The sequence below is a fragment of the Triturus cristatus genome, chromosome 6, assembly GCF_964204655.1.
Source record: "Triturus cristatus chromosome 6, aTriCri1.1, whole genome shotgun sequence".
NCBI lineage: Eukaryota > Metazoa > Chordata > Amphibia > Caudata > Salamandridae > Triturus > Triturus cristatus.
This window is the reverse complement of record NC_140589.1, coordinates 451,548,848-451,567,725: the sequence shown is the minus strand read 5'-3', so window position 1 is coordinate 451,567,725 and position 18,878 is coordinate 451,548,848. Positions and strand designations below refer to the sequence as shown.

Genomic DNA, 18,878 nt, shown 5'->3' with positions numbered 1-18,878 from the left:
TGCGAGAGCGGACCCCAATGGCTGAACCGGTAGGAACTGAACAGACTTCCTGCGCGCCCGCCTCACGACTCACAGTGCTGTCCTGGAATGTCAATGGGCTGGGCGATAAAATTAAGCGGGACTGGTGTTGCAATATATCAAGCGTAGAGGTCCGGCAGTTGCACTGCTCCAGGAATCGCATTTGACGGGCTCGACCAGTAAGGCCCTAGATAGATGGGGCTTGTTGGAAGGCGGACCCCGAGGAGTCGGTGAGACCACCAAGGGGGGCCCTCTCACTGCACGAAGTAGCCGAGCGCTGCCGAGAAATCTCCTGAGAGGTCCTTCTCCTATCCCGTACTAGCACAGTAACACCACCACACCGGACTCAAGGAGGTTGTCTCAAGACAAGCAATTCTTTATCATCAATAAAAGGTTACGAGTTCAATATGTACACGAAGGGATCGAGGGATCCACCAAAAGTCTCAATGTCTCTTTGGAAGGGTAGGGGTAGCGGGACAGTCTTTGGCAGGAGTGTGGTACGAGGGTACCTGGGGCCCAGTTCTTATCCTCACGCTGGAGGACCTCCGATCTCGGAGGGGTCGAGCCGCGACGGCGTCAGCAGGGCTCTGGCGTACAGTTCGTGGAGAGCCGCGATTCAATCAGCAGGGCTCTCAAGATGGTTTCTGCTCAGCTCGAGCCGCGACGTCGTCAGCAGGGCTCCGAGGAAGGTTCCAGCGCGGTTGGGCCGCGACAGCGTCTGCAGGGCTCCGATGTTCCAGGTGGTTCAGAAAGGGTTCACAAGAAGGAGCCGCGACGCAGTCAGCAGGGCTCGTGATGGTTCCGGCAAGAGTTCGTCTCCGTAGGGTCAGCCGCGATTCGATCAGCAGGGCTCTCGACTCCGGGATACAACTGCCGAGCTGTGGTGGGGTCGCCCCAGATATAGGTCTGGAGCCCTTTGATGTCCGGACCTATGCGCCCGAGGGGGCGGAGTGGCCGGGTGGAGGTGGCCAGACGCCCAGCAGGAGAGGCGCCAGGCCCATGGGAGTTTGCAGGGTGATCACACCTCGAGAGGGGAGGACAGTTGGGGGTCCCATCGATACTGTCCTCCGCCGGGGCGATGAATGGTTCCTGCGGCACCCCCTGGCCAGTTCGTGGTGCCTCAATGTCGGGGCTTCGCTGGGGTCGAGGCTGGGTTGAGCGGGGTCGCGCCGGCTGGGGCACGGTGTGACGTGGATGCCAACAAGATGGCGGAGCCACGAGGAGTATGCGACCACGTGTAGCTCCGGGTGAAGGGCCTTGGTGCAGTCCGGACGGGTGGCCCGTGACGGCCGGGGCGGGGAACGGCCACAATCCAGGGGGTTAAGGACCACGCCACGAGGCCAGGTCCAACAGGTGTCCCCCCCAGCCGAAGGCATGGAGAGTCACCCATCTCCTTGGGGATTCTCCTCGTCAAGGCGGAAGAAGCGGGACAGGCCGTCGGCGTTGGCGTGGTCATTGCCGGGCCGGTGTTCGACGTCAAAGTCCATCCCTTGTAGCGAGATGGACCATCGCAGCAGCTTGGGGTTCTCGCCCCGCATTCGCATTAGCCATTGCAAGGGCCGGTGGTCGGTCTGGACCCGGAAGTGGGCGCCAAAGAGGTAGGGCCGGAGCTTCTTGAGGGCCCACACCACAGCGAAGGCCTCGCGCTCAATAGTGCTCCAGCGTTGCTCCCGGGGCAGTAGCCGCCGGCTGATGAAGGCCACTGGTCTGTCGAGCCCCCTTTCGTCAGTTTGGGAGAGGACGGCCCCGATCCCATACTCGGAGGCGTCCGTCTGTACCACGAACTCCTTCTGGTAGTCCGGGGCTTGCAGCACCGGAGCAGTACCCATGGCCGTTTTGAGGGTGTCGAAGGCTGTTTGGCAGCGGGGTGTCCAGTGTACCTTCTTGGGCTGTTTTTTGGACGTTAACTCTGTGAGGGGGCCAACAATGCTCCCATAGCCCCGGATAAACCGCCGGTAGTATCCGGTGAGGCCCAGGAAGGCCCGGACAGCGGTCTGGGTAGTGGGGGGTTCCCAGGTCTGGATGGCATCTATCTTCGCTTGGAGGGGGGCCACCTGCCCGCTCCCCACTTGATGGCCCAGGTAGGTCACGGATCCGTGGCCGATTTGGCATTTGCTGGCCTTGATTGTGAGCCTGGCCCGCTGGAGGGCGGCCAGGACGGCCTCCAGGTGGAGGAGGTGCTCGGCCCAGTGGTTGCTGTACACGGCAATGTCATCTAAGTAGGCCGCGCTGAAGGCCTCAAGCCCGGCCAAAACCTTGTTCACCAGTCTTTGGAAGGTGGCCGGGGCGTTCTTCATTCCGAAGGGCATCACCCGAAAGTGGTAATGCCCATCCGGAGTCGAAAAGGCGGATCTTTCTTGGGCGCCGGGGGTGAGCTGGATTTGCCAGTACCCGGCGGTGAGGTCCAGCGTGCTCAAGTAGCGAGCGGCCCCTAGGCGGTCGATCAGTTCGTCGGCCCGGGGTATCGGGTGTGCGTCCGTCTTGGTTACTACATTCAGGGCTCGGTAGTCCACGCAGAATCGCAACTCCGGGGGGTGACCGGGAGCTGCGGCCTTGGGCACCAGGACGACAGGGCTGGCCCACGGGCTGTCGGAAGGCTCGATGACCCCCAGGGCCAGCATCTTCGCTACTTCGGCCTGGATGCAGGCCCGCACTCGGTCAGGCACCCGGTAGGCTCTGTGTCGTATGGGGGGGTTCTCCCCGGTGTCGACGTCGTGGACGCACCAGTGGGTCACCCCCGGGGTGAGAGAGAAGAGGGCTGCGTAGTCCCGCAGTAATCGCTGGCAGTCGTTGCGCTGCTCCGGGGTCAGGGACGAGGCGAGTCGGACCCCTTCGATCGATCCATCGTGACTGTCGGATTGCAAGAGGTCGGGCAAGGGCTCGGAGTCGTCCTCGCCCCCCTCGTCGGTCGCCAGCAGCAGGCTCAGTTCGGTCCGGGCGAAGTGGGGTTTTAGCCTGTTCGCATGTAGGACCCGGAGGGGGTTCCGGGGGGACTCCAGATCGACCAGGTAGGTGACGGGACTTTTCTTCTCCACCACCTTGAAGGGCCCGGTCCACTTGTCCTGGAGGGCGCCGGGTTCGACCGGGGCCATGACCCATACTTTCTGACCTGGCTCGAATTCTACCGTAGAAGTGTTGCGATCGTACCACCGCTTCATGTCCTCCTGGCTGGCCTCGAGGTTGGCTTCGGCTATGGCTCGGAACTTGCGGGTCTGGTTTCGGAGGGTCAGGAGGTATCGGTAGACGTCAGGAGGGGCGCCTCGGGGCTTCATCTCCCAGCCCTCCTTGACCAGGCTGAGTGGTCTGCGGACCGGGTGCCCATACAATAGTTCGAACGGGCTGAACCCCAGGGACTTCTGCGGGACCTCCCGATAGGCAAACAGGAGGCAGGGCAGCAGGACATCCCATTTCCGCCGGAGGGGTTCTTCCAGGCCCTGGATCATCCCTTTCAATGTTCGGTTGAACCGCTCAACCAGTCCGTTCCCCTGAGGGTGATATGGGGTCGTGAACTTGTATGTGACCCCGCATTGTTGCCACAGGGACCGCATGTACCTGGAGATAAAGTTCGTGCCACGGTCGCTCACCACTTCGCTGGGGAATCCCACTCGGGAGAAGATCCCCAGCAAGGCCCGGCCTACCACAGGGGCCGTTATAGTTCTGAGCGGGACCGCCTCCGGGTACCTGGTGGCGTGGTCCACGAGGACCAGGATGAAGCGGTGGCCCAGGGCGGTTTGGGGGTCCAGGGGTCCCACAATGTCGATTCCGACTCGTTCAAACGGGGTGCTGACGGCGGGAAAGGGCTGGAGGGGGGCCTTGACCCGACCCCCCGTCTTTCCGCTGGCTTGGCAGGTCTGGCAGGACCGGCAGTGGTTGTCCACATCTCTCCGCATCCGGGGCCAGTAGAAGTGGGTCACCAGACGACTGTACGTTTTGTCTTGCCCCAGGTGTCCGGCGAGGGGCACATCATGGGCCAGGTTGAGAAGGAACTCCCGGAAGCGGAGGGGGACCACCAACACGCGGCCGGCCCCGAGTTCTGCCACTTTCTGTTCACTGTACAACAGGCCCTCGGCCCAGTAGATCCAGTGGGTGCCGGTCTGGTCACCGTTGGCTTGCGCGGTCACCTGCTGTCGGACCCCTTCGAGAGAGGGACAGGATTGTTGCTCTTGCTGGAACTGCTCTCGGGTGGGGCCCCCTTCATGTTGCCATTGCGTCAGTTCTGGTAGGGCGCTCGGAGAAGCCATCTCTTCGGGGGAGGATTCGCTGGGCCCGGGGTCGGTGTCCGCCTCCTCCTCGCTGCTGGCGGGAGGGGGTGTGAGCCCCTCGGGTCGGGCAGTCCCGGAGGTCGAGGAGGAGCGGGGGGCCTGGGCGGTCATGGACCGGGTGATGGCGCAGGCCCAATCAGCCAGTCCCAACATTCGGAGGTGCTCTCGTCGTTCTACTTGAGCCCAGGGAGAACTCTCCAAGTCGTTCCCCAGGAGGCAGTCGACCGGGGCGTCGTCGCGCACCGTCACCTTCAGCAGGCCCGTCACCCCTCCCCACTCGAAGGGGACCAGGGCCATCTGGCATAGGCTTTCACTGGTGTCGGCCGTCCGCACAGGGCACAGCACATTCGGTAGAATCTGTTCAGGGGTCACCAGGTGGCAGCGGACAGCGGTGATACTGGCGCCGGTGTCGGGAAGGGCTTCGGCCCGTTGTCCGTTGACCGTGACCTGCTGCCGGTACTTCTGGGTGTTGGTTGGGATGGGGGTGCAGGGTACCATCTCTCGGCTACCCAGGCAGACCAGGGACATGGCTGCCGGCTCCCACTCAGTGTTTTCTCGGTCGAGGGCCTCTACTTCCTCCTCTCCCCCCAAGGCGGCGGCTGTCAGCTGCCGGGGCGGGGGCCCGCCGGCCCCGTTTCTTCGGTTCAGGGGGCAGGCCGGGTCGCTGGCAAAGTGTCCGGTTTGTTGGCAGCCATAGCAGGTCACTGGTGGCCGTGGTCCGGGTCGGGCCGAGCCCACCCTTCGCGCTAGGCTCGGGGAGAGATGTGGCTGCGGTGGCCCTCGAGGGGGGCTCCTGGGGGCCCCAGCGGGAGGGTCTCGGTTCCTGTTCGGCCCTCCCCCCCCACCGCGCTGGCGTGGGGGTCCGTTGGGGTTCCTCTGGTACTCCCCCATTGAGCTCCGGGGGACCCGGGAGTTGACCCATCGATCGGCCTCGACGGCAAGTTTTCGCGGGTCGGTCATTTTGCTGTCGAGGAGGTGCTGTCTCAGTTCCACGAAGCAATTGTTGGAAAGATGTTCCCAGACGATGAGGTCGACCAGTTGTCCGTAGGTGGTTACTTTGCTGCCTTTGATCCACCCTTCTAGGGCCCGACTGAAAAAGTCCACATATTCCACCCATGTGGTACCCGGGATTTTCTTGCAGTCTCGGAACCGCTGGCGGTACATCTCCGCTGTTAGCCCGTAGCGGGTGAGCAGGGCCTCCTTCATGTGATCGTAGGAGGTCATCACCTCCTCCGGTAGCTGGAGCAGCGTGTCCCGCCCTTCACTCAGGAATCGCCCCCACAGGCCTGCGCCCCAGTCTGTTCGGGGCACCCGATGGGAGGTCATGGCCACCTCGTAGGCCTTGAACCATTGTTGGATATCGTCATTCTTGTAATACTCCTTGACGACCTCCTTCGGGATATGCACCTTGGCCTCGGGGGGCGGTAGAGTGTCTCTAGTACTGGGGGTGTTGGCCCCTCCGTTCTTGGCCTTGATCTCGAGCTCCTTGAGACTGCGCTCGTGCTCAAGAGTCAGTTTCTTTTCCTCCAACTCCCGGTGTCGTCTCTTCTCTTCTATCTCTTCTTGAAGGCGTAGCTGCTCGAGGGCCAGTTTCTTTTCTGCCAGCTGGAGTTCGCCGTCCAGCCGCAGTCGGGCGAGCTCTAGCTCGTGACTCCGGACCTTTTCCCGCTCTCGTATTTCTTATTCGGAGAGGCCGGTTTCTAGGCTCTTTCTTCCTCCGGTTGCCGGAGTCAGTGCGGTTGCTGTGGTCTCCGTTAGGGGCAAGGGCCCTTCTTCCTGGGAGGGGCCCGCCCCAGCCTCCAACCATGCCCTCAGAGCTTTCTGCATCTCTTCCTTGGTACCGAGGCTGGTGGTTGCAATGCCTTTGTCTCTGCAGAACTGTTTTAATTCTTTGTGCGTATATTCTTCCAGCCGTTCGGGCTGGAACTCCATTGTCGCGTTGTTTTCCTGGCTGCTCATGATGCTATTCGTTTGGATGGGTAGCTAGTGGGTACTGGCTGGTACGTACTGCGTTCGGCTCGGATCCCGTCGCTGGCCACCAAATGTTGGAAGGCGGACCCCGAGGAGTCGGTGAGACCACCAAGGGGGGCCCTCTCACTGCACGAAGTAGCCGAGCGCTGCCGAGAAGTCTCCTGAGAGGTCCTTCTCCTATCCCGTACTAGCACAGTAACACCACCACACCGGACTCAAGGAGGTTGTCTCAAGACAAGCAATTCTTTATCATCAATAAAAGGTTACGAGTTCAATATGTACACGAAGGGATCGAGGGATCCACCAAAAGTCTCAATGTCTCTTTGGAAGGGTAGGGGTAGCGGGACAGTCTTTGGCAGGAGTGTGGTACGAGGGTACCTGGGGCCCAGTTCTTATCCTCACGCTGGAGGACCTCCGATCTCGGAGGGGTCGAGCCGCGACGGCGTCAGCAGGGCTCTGGCGTACAGTTTGTGGAGAGCCGCGATTCAATCAGCAGGGCTCTCAAGATGGTTTCTGCTCAGCTCGAGCCGCGACGTCGTCAGCAGGGCTTCGAGGAAGGTTCCAGCGCGGTTGGGCCGCGACAGCGTCTGCAGGGCTCCGATGTTCCAGGTGGTTCAGAAAGGGTTCACAAGAAGGAGCCGCGACGCAGTCAGCAGGGCTCGTGATGGTTCCGGCAAGAGTTCGTCTCCGTAGGGTCAGCCGCGATTCGATCAGCAGGGCTCTCGACTCCGGGATACAACTGCCGAGCTGTGGTGGGGTCGCCCCAGATATAGGTCTGGAGCCCTTTGATGTCCGGACCTATGCGCCCGAGGGGGCGGAGTGGCCGGGTGGAGGTGGCCAGACGCCCAGCAGGAGAGGCGCCAGGCCCATGGGAGTTTGCAGGGTGATCACACCTCGAGAGGGGAGGACAGTTGGGGGTCCCATCGATACTGTCCTCCGCCGGGGCGATGAATGGTTCCTGCGGCACCCCCTGGCCAGTTTGTGGTGCCTCGATGTCGGGGCTTCGCTGGGGTCGAGGCTGGGTTGAGCGGGGTCGCGCCGGCTGGGGCACGGTGTGACGTGGATGCCAACAAGATGGCGGAGCCACGAGGAGTATGCGACCACGTGTAGCTCCGGGTGAAGGGCCTTGGTGCAGTCCGGACGGGTGGCCCGTGACGGCCGGGGCGGGGAACGGCCACAATCCAGGGGGTTAAGGACCACGCCACGAGGCCAGGTCCAACAGGGCTACAAAATGATGATACACTCTGACTTCACCACAGGTTCGCGGGGAGTGGGGATTTTGGTCAACAAGCGCTTCCCGCTGATAGTCACAGACTCCCGGAAAGACGACCAGGGATGCTTTGCGGCAGTAACCTGCCAATGGGAAGGGAATACATACAACATAGTGACGGTCTATGTCCCTCCCACACTGCATCAAACCACTCTGCGGGCGCTGGGGGAGTTTCTCCTATCCCTTCCACATGGCGACTTAATAATTGGGGGGGACTTTAACGCTACCATGGACACGTCCCTAGATAGACAGCCCTCCCGGGGGACTAATACTGCCAGTATTAGGCTGCTTGAATTCACGGAGGCTCTTGGGCTCGTGGATGTGTGGAGACTCCGCCACCCCACTCAAAGACAGTACACATTCCATTCCGGGGTCCACAACAGCCTTTCTAGACTGGACTATATTTTCACACTAGCGACCGGGACGAGGGGGGTCGCAGAGGTGACGCACCTCCCTAGAGGCATTTCTGATCATTCTCCAGTCCTCATCGCCTACACAGCGCCGGCCCCCCGGAGGGTTAGGGTCTTCCCGCTGTCTCCTGGGTATCTCAAAGTTCTGAAAATCGCCAAGGGACTTCTATTAACGACGAAACGCTACTTTGTGGAGAACAAAAACACGGTTCCGTCCCCGACGACACTATGGGAGGCCTATAAAACAGTGCTTCGAGGGGAGGCTATCTCGCTGGTGGCAGATCACAAAGCATCCCAGAAAAAGGAGGTTGAGGGGTTGGAACAGAGGGTGTCCCGGGCTGAGGCGGCGCATGCGCTACAGGTAGATGAGCATACGACACACCAGCTGCACCTGGCACAACAGGAACACAAATCATATGCCTGGGGGCTGGCGACCGCGAGGCTCGCGGAGACACGACATACAGTGTATGAAATGGGTGATAAGGCGGGAAAATTGTTGGCATGGCTAGACCGCAGGGAACGAGCCAATCGATGGGTGGCTAGAATTCAACTGGCTGACGGCACGTCTACGACAGAGCCGCAGCAGATCGCAGAGGCGTTTGCATCGCATTATCGCGGAATCTATACCCCGACAGCCACGAACACCGTGGACGACAACTTGGCCTTCCTCCGAGATATACGCATGCCGGCACTGGCCCCTTCGGCAGTGGCTACCCTAGAAGCCAACCTGACTCCCGAGGAGTTCACGGCGGCGATAGCTGCCCTTCACCCCGGGAAGGCACTGGGACCGAACGGCCTGCCTGTAGAATTTTATAAAAGGGCGGCTGCGCAGGTTGTGCCCCACTTGTTGACTATGTACACAGACAGCCTGGAGAGGGGGGCTTTGCCCCGAGATCAGCGGCTGGCCACGATTGTGGCTATCCAAAAACCCCATAAATCTCAGCACGAATGTGCCTCCTATAGGCTGATCTCCCTTCTCAATGCGGAAGCGAAGATTTTGGCAAAAGTGTTGGCCACCAGATTGCAGGCCTACTTAGCCACAATAATACACCCGGATCAATCGGGCTTCATGCCTAACAGAAACACCGCCCTGAATCTCAGGCGTCTTCACGGGGTCCTCGCACGGCAAATCACCATTGAGGAGGAGGCTGGTATTCTTTCACTCGACGCCAAAATGGCATTTGACCTGGTGGAGTGGCCCTTTCTTTTTGCGGTCCTTCGACATGTGGGCCTCGGTCCAAAGTTCTGTGCCTGGGTCCAATTACTTTATTCACACCCTCTAGCCCAGGTCGTAGTGAACGGCCACGTTTCATCCACTTTCCCGCTGGGACGGGGAACGCAACAGGGATGCCCCCTCTCGCCGCTTCTTTTTGCGCTGGTGCTTGAGCCGCTGGCGGCTTGGATTCGGCAGGACCCGGTTATCCGGGGTCTCCAATGGGCGAGAGGATGGGAGGACCGCGTATCCCTCTATGCGGATGATATCCTGCTCTACCTGGCATCGCCGGCGAGCTCCATTAATTGTCTCCTAGACATATGCACGTCCTATGGCCGAGTGTCCGGGTATACTATTAATTGGGAAAAATCGTGTCTCTATGTGCTCCGGGGTCCCCCACCTCAGCTTCCGCAAGGATGCGGGATGCAGATAACGGAGGAAGGGTTCAAATATCTGGGCATATATGTCACCGCCGACAAGGCACACTTCGTCTCGAAGAACCTCGTAGAACCCCTTATGCGGCTTCGTCGTGATGTCAAGCATTTGCGCTCCTTGCCGCTGACGCTGTTGGGGAGTGCGGCCCTCTTCAAAATGATGGCTCTCCCCCGTTTCTTGTATATACTACAAAACACGCCATTTCCGGTCTCCCACAAGTATTTTGCAACGATAAATGCTGAGGTTACCAGCTTATTGTGGGAGGGGAAGGCACCACGAATAGCGATGCGCAAATTGACAAAGGACTGCTACGATGGCGGCATTGCCCTCCCAGATATCAAAATCTACTACTGGGCCTGGCAACTTGCGGTTGTCAACCAATGGCTCCACGTGCCAGGGGATGAGCCAGCGTACCGCATGGACCGGATGCTGTTGGGCGAGGGCGGCATCATGGGGGCATTATATAACAAGAATCAGAGACATAATCTTACGGGCCCGACGGCGCACACGGTTCAGGTGTGGCATGAGGCACAGAAGGCCCTGGGTTGGGACGGAAAGATAACACAGGCTATGCCGCTGTGGGACGTGCGGAGGCTGGGTAGTCTGCGTAATACTAAAGGATTTCGACAGTGGGACCTGATTGGGATCTCGCGAGTGGGGGACCTCTGGAGGAAGGGGGGGGGGTGATATCATTCGAGCAGCTGCAGACTGAGTATGACATGGACGATGCCGAAAGATTCAGATACATCCAGGTCAGACATGCGCTCATGGCACAGATCGCGCCGGGTACACAGTTGGCGGAGGCATCGCCCTTGGAGGATAGACTCCTCACGGACCACCTTACTAAGCGAGCCATATCGCAGACGTACCGTAAAATCATAAACAATCAGCCAGACTCCTTGGTGGCCCTAAAAGCGAGGTGGGAGGAAGAGCTTGGCGACTTTGACGAGACGGAGTGGCGGGAGGGCATAGCCTCCCCTAGGGAGGTAGCGATACCATCCAAACTCAAACTCATACAGCTGAAAATACTACACCGTACATATTACACATAAACTCTCCTTTATAAACTCAAACAGACTGACTCTCTCCTCTGTCTCCGACGCTGTGGGAAGGATGGGACCCTCTTTCATACCCTGTGGACGTGCCCCGTAGTCAGCCAATACTGGAGGGCGGTCATGCGCACACTTTCGCAGGCGACGCACATCACAATGCTTCCGGAACCCAGGAGGTGTCTCCTCAATATATGGGAACCCACCGACCTTAACCGCGCAATGCAAACATGGGTAACAATAGGCATGATGGTCGCAAAACGAAACATAGCGCTGAAGTGGGGGTCCAGTCAGTCCCCTACCCTCCCCCAATGGTGTGGGGACATGGACTCCTTCATGGTTGCTGAAAAGGCGGTGTATATACATAGGGGATGCCCCAAGAAGTGGACACAGATATGGGGGAAATGGAACAGTTACCGAGGAGACATCTGCGAGCCCCCGAGAGAGGACTCAGATCAAGAACTTAGTGAATAGGCATTCTGGGGGATGGGCGGAGGGGTGGGTGGGTGCAGCTGGGGTCTTAGCAAGCATAATGACACATGTTTTGGCTCTATTATACCTGACAATGATTGTACTGCCGTTTTTGATGTGGAATGACACTACAGTTACGGATGTAATGTTTCTCGAGGTATGCAATGTCACATATTCTTCTGTATGTTATGAGAAAACCAATAAAAAGTTATTTAAAAAAAAAAAAATTGGACACATTGGAGAAAACAATATTTTCATCTCTCCTGAGCATGATTGAGGACCCACGTCACCTATTGGAGGTAAAGCGACAAGAGGTTCAAGTCTGTGACTGAGGGGGGGGGGGGGTGAACCAGGAGATGCTCCAGAGTAATACTCTGTGACCAATGATTACCAAGGATGAGAGGTGACCTTGGCAGGGTGGGCTGAAGGAGATGGCATGGGAAGCCCAATTCTAGCCCAAATATGACATGGTGAGCCAGTGTGATACTCAGTGGTTCCTATGGTACTAATGGACATGGATCTGCTGGGGCACCTGTATGTACCGCCAGAATAAAGGCTTCATTTATACCCGGACCGTGAAATCTGAGGCCACTCTAGTGCATGTGCACTGAGGTACAATAAGTTTGATAGCTATATTTTGGGAGATTTCTGTTCATCTTGTGGAGGTGTTGTAGGGAGGCGGCAGCCATATTTTTTCTCTGTGCCATGCCCTGTTCAACTTCTTTCTATCTGTCTCCTTATTTGGAACTCTTCCCTTTCCCTGTTTTGTACTCCGCCTCCTGGTTCTCTGTCCCCTTCTTTAGAACAGTCTTTAGACTCTTTCCCTCACTCCTTGATTTTTTTCTAGATACCTGCTCTCTAGCCCTCTCTTATCACTTCACTCATCTTTTTATCTGCTCGTCAATTTTTTTTTCTGCCTTTTGCAGTCTGGGACGCAGAAATTGTACCACTGAGCATTCTAGCAAGCTTTCTATTTGAGTGAGGGTTAACAACGTAGGCGTGTTGTCATAAGAACCAATTTCCTATCAGTCAATGGAATATCAATCTTTTGCATATCACATTGTGATTGAAAATATTCCCTTTTCCTGTTATAACTGGAGATTCAACATTAGAGTACTTCTTTGTTGTAAATGTTGCTCACTAAGCTGAATCCTTGAGGGTCAAGGGGCAGTTGCCCTACTTGTCACACTATATTGTTGTTTTGATTCCTAAAATATTTCAATAAACATTCAGCTGCATAAAACGAATAAAAATCAGGTCCAGTATTTGGCCTGTTTTGTAAATAGGCTTTTGAGCATGTTATACAAAAACTACAGTCGACTGAACTTGAGGATAATGCTGGACCATTCATGTGATGATAACGATTACACTCAAAATACAATGGGGCAGATTTACAAGCCCCTTGCGAGACATTTACGCCGCCGTTGCGTCACTTCTGTGACGCAGCGGCGGCGTAAACCATGCGCCATGTTGCGCCTTATTTACAACGTGACGCATCTAGGGAGATGCGTCATGTTGTAAAGCCCTGCGCTACATTAAACCTGCGTCAGGTTTAATGTATGCAGGGTGGGCGTTCCGTCGGAAAAAGCCTCGGAAAAGTGACGCAGTGAAATCTACAAGATTTCACTGAGTCACTTTTCCGACGCTGCTGCGTCAAAACCCTGCGCCTGCTTGAAGCAGGCGTAAGGCATGACGCAGCATGTTAGGTATGGGCAGCCCCTAAACATTGCTGGAGTTGCGTCATGCTTGCGACACGACTCCAGCAATGCGCCGCCGTTATGCCATCAGATGTGTCACGCATCTGTTTATCCTTGCGCCATGATGCGCTGCATTGTAAATGCGGCTCATCTGTGGTGGCGCAAGGGTAAACTTGCGTGACGCATCTTTTCTGGCGCATCCCTGCTGATTTGCAGGGATGCGCCAGGAAACATAAATCTGCCCCAATGTTAACAACATATCATATTTGTATAATCTTTACTTCACAAGTTTACCTTTAATCGCACGCAAGAAAATCCAGCCCTAACTCAAGGAGATCACCTATAGCACATATATATTTTTTATTTTCTGATTCAATGGAAACTTTGTAAAAGGACACCAGCAGTTCTGAATTGGATTCTTCATACATTTCAGCTATCAGCCGCAAATCTAAGATTAAAGCGCATACCTACGAAAGATGTGAGGAAAAGTGTAGTAAATGAAGCAAATAAAATAGTCACTTTACAAAACAAGTTCTCATTATAAACACAAGTTTACTACTTTCTATTCCAAAAATGTGCTTGGTCCATTAAGCAGGCTAACAATTACAAGTTGTACATTTTTAGATCTTGCCTAGAGATAGCGTAAGCTTTTTTCATCAGCCTCATTTTTTACAAAAAATAAAATCAGAACTAAAGTACATACAAATATACATACATAGAGGGATTTTCGGTGGTCTCTCTTCATCCATTTGACTGTTCAAATGTCATCCACATTTTGCTTCCATGAGTGAAGTCATTTTGCTCTTGCACTTGTACATATGCTTAAAAGGTAGCCCATTTCAGTGCCAGGGCTGTTAGCCCATTGTCTGCCATGATTTTTTATTTTTTTATTTCAGCGATGGATCATTTTTGTGATGGGTCATTATGCATTTAGTTTTTTTGTAAATATATGCATGCCACCGTTAGACATTTTCAAATTTTTATTTGTTTACTTTTCATTATATGTACACTTTTAATGTCTACTACATATGTTCGCAAAAAAAAACAATGGCAAAAAATCGCAGGTTTGCCAAGGCTAGATCTATTGACTTTGCCAATGCCTTTTCGAAATCGCACAAAGAGGATTTTTTTTTATCCATGAAAGAAGTAACATACTGGCCTGATAACTACTCATATCTGGACAATTATCCCCGGAACATAACTTACTGTTGATGAAGACATGAGAATGCAAAAGCCCTTGGGACGTAATATTAAGGGAAAGCCTGCTTTTACAATGTATGCACAGGAGACGTTCTTTGATGGCACCATGGCACATTCTGAGAAACTCTTATGAGCAAATTGCATTCCCCAAGCAAGAGTCCGGTTTGCAGCTGTTTCTTCGCCTCATTGCTTCTTCACAATTGCTTATCAAACAGGCAGTGAGTCCTTAGAAGTGTAAGGATTTTATCTAGGAAAAAAACACCAGACGATTTAAATACTGTGAGGAACTTTGATGGAATACCACAGTTATGCTTAATGTTTTAAAGATTATTTTTTCCACGCACAAACTCAATCAGAATAACAATAAGATTAAGGACAACTGAACAAGTTACTCACCTTCGGTAATGCTCTTTCTGGTAGAGACTCTACCCAGCTGCACATTCTTCACCTTTTGAATATTCCCCATGCATCAGTCAGTATCAAAACACTTTTTCGTCATTCATCTGCATGCCAGAAAGTTGTGCTATACGGTTCTGCACTGACACCTTTCCACTTCGAAAGTAATGCTTGGTGCTTGGGGCCTATAAAGGTTGTCACTCCCATGTGCTGTTGTCGTTTGCTTTTGAGAATGTTCGCGCCTCTAGACGTGGAGGCCCAAAAGCAAATCAGTTTATCAGTGTGAAGATTCCTGTACTTAGGATCTCATTAAGCTGTACAGTCCACTCACAGAACGGGGAGTGTCAGTGAGGAATCTGCCGCGAGGTTGAGTCTCTACTGGAAAGAGCATTTCAGAGGCAAGTAAATTGTTCTTGTACCTAAGGAGGCAGGCTGTGGATAGACTCAAACCAGAAAGTCCAGCAGGACCGAGTAGGCAAAGTGCCCTTCTCTGTAGACTTGGCTGTCCAGACAATAGTGCTTCATGAACGTATGCAGTGACACCCATGTGGCTGCATGGAAGGTGGCTAGGACAGCGACTCCGTGAGCCAATTCAGTGGTAGCAGCTTTGGCCCTGGTGGAATGGGCACGCATTTCATTGCCGGTGCATAGGCAATGTTAATGCAGAGTATGAGCCAGCAGGAGATGGTAAGCTTCTGCACAGCCTTGCATTTTTTTGCACCAGCAAACTCCACAAAGAGCTGATTGTCCACCCATTGGCCTTTGGTGCGATTAATGTAGAAGCTCTTTTTGAGTCCAAGCGATGGAGTCTCTCCTCCTCCTTAGATGAGTGAGGTGGAGCATAGAACTCTGACAGAGTGATGGTGTGGCTGACGTGGATCAATGTCACAACGTTTAGGAGAAAGGATGCCCTAGTATGCAGGACCTGCCTGTCGAGAATGAAGGTGGTGTATGGTGGATGAACGCACACAGCATGAAACTCACTCACACGCTGTACAGAAGTTATGGCAACTAGTCAGTATTGATGGTGAGAAGCCATACAGGACAACTGTGAGTGACTCAAATGGAGTACATATCAGGTACGTAGGGACAAGATTGACGTTCCATTGGGATGTACCAAAAAGAGATGAGGAAATATGTTTCAGCCCTCTCAAAAAATGCAGCACAACAGGTGATTTAAAAAAAGAGGGCTCATCAGGCAACTGTAAGAAGGCAAAGAGAGCCGTAAGATAACTTTTAACTATGCCAAAAGCAAAGTCTTGATGGGCAAGATATAGAACAAATAATAATACATCAGTTTGGCCTGCTGGGGTCAATCTGGCGAGTTCCACACCCAGTCACAAAAGTATACCAATGACAGGTATATAGAGTTTTCGTAGAGGGATGACTGGCTGCCAAGATGACGTCAACCAGCTCTGGAGGAAGAGTGAAGGTGTTCAGCTGTTAGGAGAGGTATCAGCGGAAAGGCATGCAGGAGTCCTGAGTTCCACTTGTGGCGGAACACATCTCAGAGTGAAAGAAGCCTTGGAAACTCCAACATGCAGAAGTGCTGACATTGTGCATATCGAGCCAAGGTTCTCCTCATTTGTGGAAGAGACCATGCACCACCTCTGAGTTTAACTGCCACTTGTGATCCACTAAGAGCCGATGGCTGAGTTCGTCCACATTTAATGAGCCTACCAGGTGGTTCACCAGCAGAGAGATTCCTTGGTGGTCCAGCCATTTCCAGAGACACAAGGCCCTCTGGCAAAGGGCCCGTGACCTCACCCCACACTGCTTGTTATAGTACCACATGGAGGTGGTGGAGTTGCTGAGCAGCTCAATACCACCCCTTGAAGGATGGCAGGAAGGCTTTCGTTACATGGAGCTGGGACTATGCTGGAGACTAGTGGCCTCTGATCTCTACCTCTCACAGATGGCCACCTCAACCCAGAAGTGATGCATCAGTCACCACTATCAATTCTGGGTGTAGAAGAGAGAGGGGTCATCTGCTGATGCAATCGCAATCCAGTAGCCACCACTGCAGATCTCGGTTGGTGAGGTCTCCTTGAATTTAGGCTCACTGGGACTTCAGATCCTAATGCAGACCCTGCATATGCCACCTGGCGTGCTTGATCCGCAGGATGGAGTAGGCCATCAGTCCCAGCAGCCTCAGGGTTGACCTCGCTGAAATCCAGGACTGAAGCCAAAAGAATGGGATCATAGCCTGAATGACCCGGACTCTCTTTCCCGGGGGAAAGGCATGAAACCAAACTGTGTACAGAATGGCTTTGATGAAAGAGCACCTCTGAGAAAGAATCAGATGTGACTTTCACACTTTGATAGTGAACCCTAAAGATGACTGGAGGTTCGCTGTCATCTGGAGGTGGTTGACAGTTGCCTAGGGCAATCCTGCCTTCAAAAGCCAGTTGTCCATGCAGGGGAAGACTGGCATCCCTGAGGTGGTGCGCTGGCACAACTGCCATTGCTTTTGTGGATACCTAGGGGGGTTACTGAGACCAAAATAGAGCACAGCAAACTGAAATTGCTCCTATCTCACCACAAACCACAGGTAGCTCCAATGACCCAGCAGAACAGGGATTTGAAAATAGGCGTCCTGCAGGTCCAATGCCACTACCCAGTCTCCAAGGTTGAAGGCAGACATGACCTGGGCCAAGATAAGCATTTTGAACTTCTCCTTGCGAAGGAAGAAATTGAAAGGTGGCAGATCTAGAATAGGCCATAGACCTCCATCCTTCATGCACTCCAGAAAGTAGCGGAAATAACAACCCCGTCCTACTTCTGGTGTTGACACCCTCCCGATAGCCCCTTTGGCCAAAAGGCCTTGCGCTTCCTGCTGCAAAATGGAGAGATGGTCCTCTGTCAGTCGTTGGGTAGACTTTGAAAGAAGTGGCCAGGATGAAAGGAAGGGTAAGGCACAGCCTTTGCTAACAAATATGAAGGACCCACCTGTCCGATGTGATTGTTTCCCACTCCAGATAGAATCAGTGGATTCTGTTTCCCACCTGGTAGCTGTTAACCCTGCAAGGTTACACTAAAGGGGTTTTGCAGGTGGGTTGGTGAGTGGTGGTTTGAGCAGCATGCTGGCCTAGGCCAAGGGGTGGGGGGCACCATGGCCTCTCCTGAGAAACTCCTGGGTTCCCTTTTGGGGTAGGATATGCTGACAGTAGGGAATGCCGCATCCACAAAAAGAATGTTGGAAGTGGTACTGGTGAGGCTCAGTGGATGGCCCAGTGAGCAAGCGGTAGCCCTATTCTCCTTGAAATATTCAAGGGCAGAATCAGTCGTGTCCCCAAAAAGGAGAGTTCCATCGAAAGTCATGTCCATCAGAGAGGACTGGACATCGCCCAAGAACCCAGTCGAACATAGTCACACATGGCGACCAATGGGAGCACTGATGCCTATAGCCAAATCTGATGGAGTCGGTGGTGTGCAAGCCACAAAAAATTGTGAACATGTCCACATCACAACCTTTCTGAATAACCTCTGACAGAACAGGATGTAGATCCTCAGGGACACCTGGGAGAACTTGTGACACCGGGTCCTAGAGGGCATGAGTGTAGCGGCGTAGTGAGTAGGAAGCATTAATCTACCGTAGGGCCAAACTGGCCTTTGAGAAGAGGCATTTGCCAAATAGTTCCACTCGCTTTGATTCCCTGTCAGGGGGAGTAGTAGGAAAATAGTTGGGGTTGGCCAATCTGGTGGAGGCCTGCACTATGAGGCTCTCAGGAGAAGGGTGCTGTGATGGAAAGGCCAGGTCTCCTGGAGCAGGACGATGGCATCTGGCAATTTGCCTGTTAATCAGAGGGCTCGCATACCCAAGCCCCTAGTAAGGTATCGGTTGAGACCTCATAAAGAGGTAGGTGCGGCTAAAAAGCAGTATGGCCAGGAAGACAGGAGTTCCCTCAGGATGTTGTTTTTTACCTCCATAGTGGGAAGCTGGAAACCAAGGACCTCAGCTGCACTATGCATAACTGTGGCATATGACACAGCTTCTTCATTGGCCGGGAGGGTATGGTAGAAAAGGGCTGACTTAGAGGGGGTTTCTAGACCACAAGCATCTTGCAAATCTTCATACCAATTGTAATTGGCATAGGGATGTGCAAATCCATCACCCTGATTAGAATCACTGTCAGAGTCTTTGCCAAAAATAGAGTGTAGGAAATGTTGCCTGCCTTGTGGAAAGAAGTGAGCAGAAACTTTGATCGGATTCGGTTGGGACGTCAGTTGAATTTGAACCAGTGTTAAGTCAGAAAGAATAATCAGGGTCACCTCTTCAAGCAGTGAAGTCAATCAATCAATCAATCAATCAATCATGGAACTTATATCGCGCACTACTCACCCGTAAGGGTCTCAAGGCGCTTGGGGAAGGGGGTCTGCTACTGCTCGAACAGCCAGGTCTTGAGCTGTTTCCTGAAGGCCAGGTGGTCCTGGGTCATCCGCAGGTGGACGGGTAGGGAGTTCCAAGTCTTAGCTGCCAGGTAGG

At 54.0% G+C, this 18,878-nt stretch overlaps 1 protein-coding gene across 1 annotated transcript in view; it reads right to left on the bottom strand.

The window, feature by feature from the left end:
- Positions 1–13,611: 13,611 nt before the first annotated feature.
- Positions 13,612–18,878, bottom strand: part of BEND6 (BEN domain containing 6) — a 281,971-nt gene continuing 276,704 nt past the window's right edge. The window contains exon 9 of the mRNA XM_085609193.1: positions 13,612–14,243. Within this exon, the coding sequence (XP_085465319.1) occupies position 14,243 (1 nt within the window). The 3' untranslated portion in view covers positions 13,612–14,242. The remainder of the gene's footprint in view (positions 14,244–18,878) is intronic.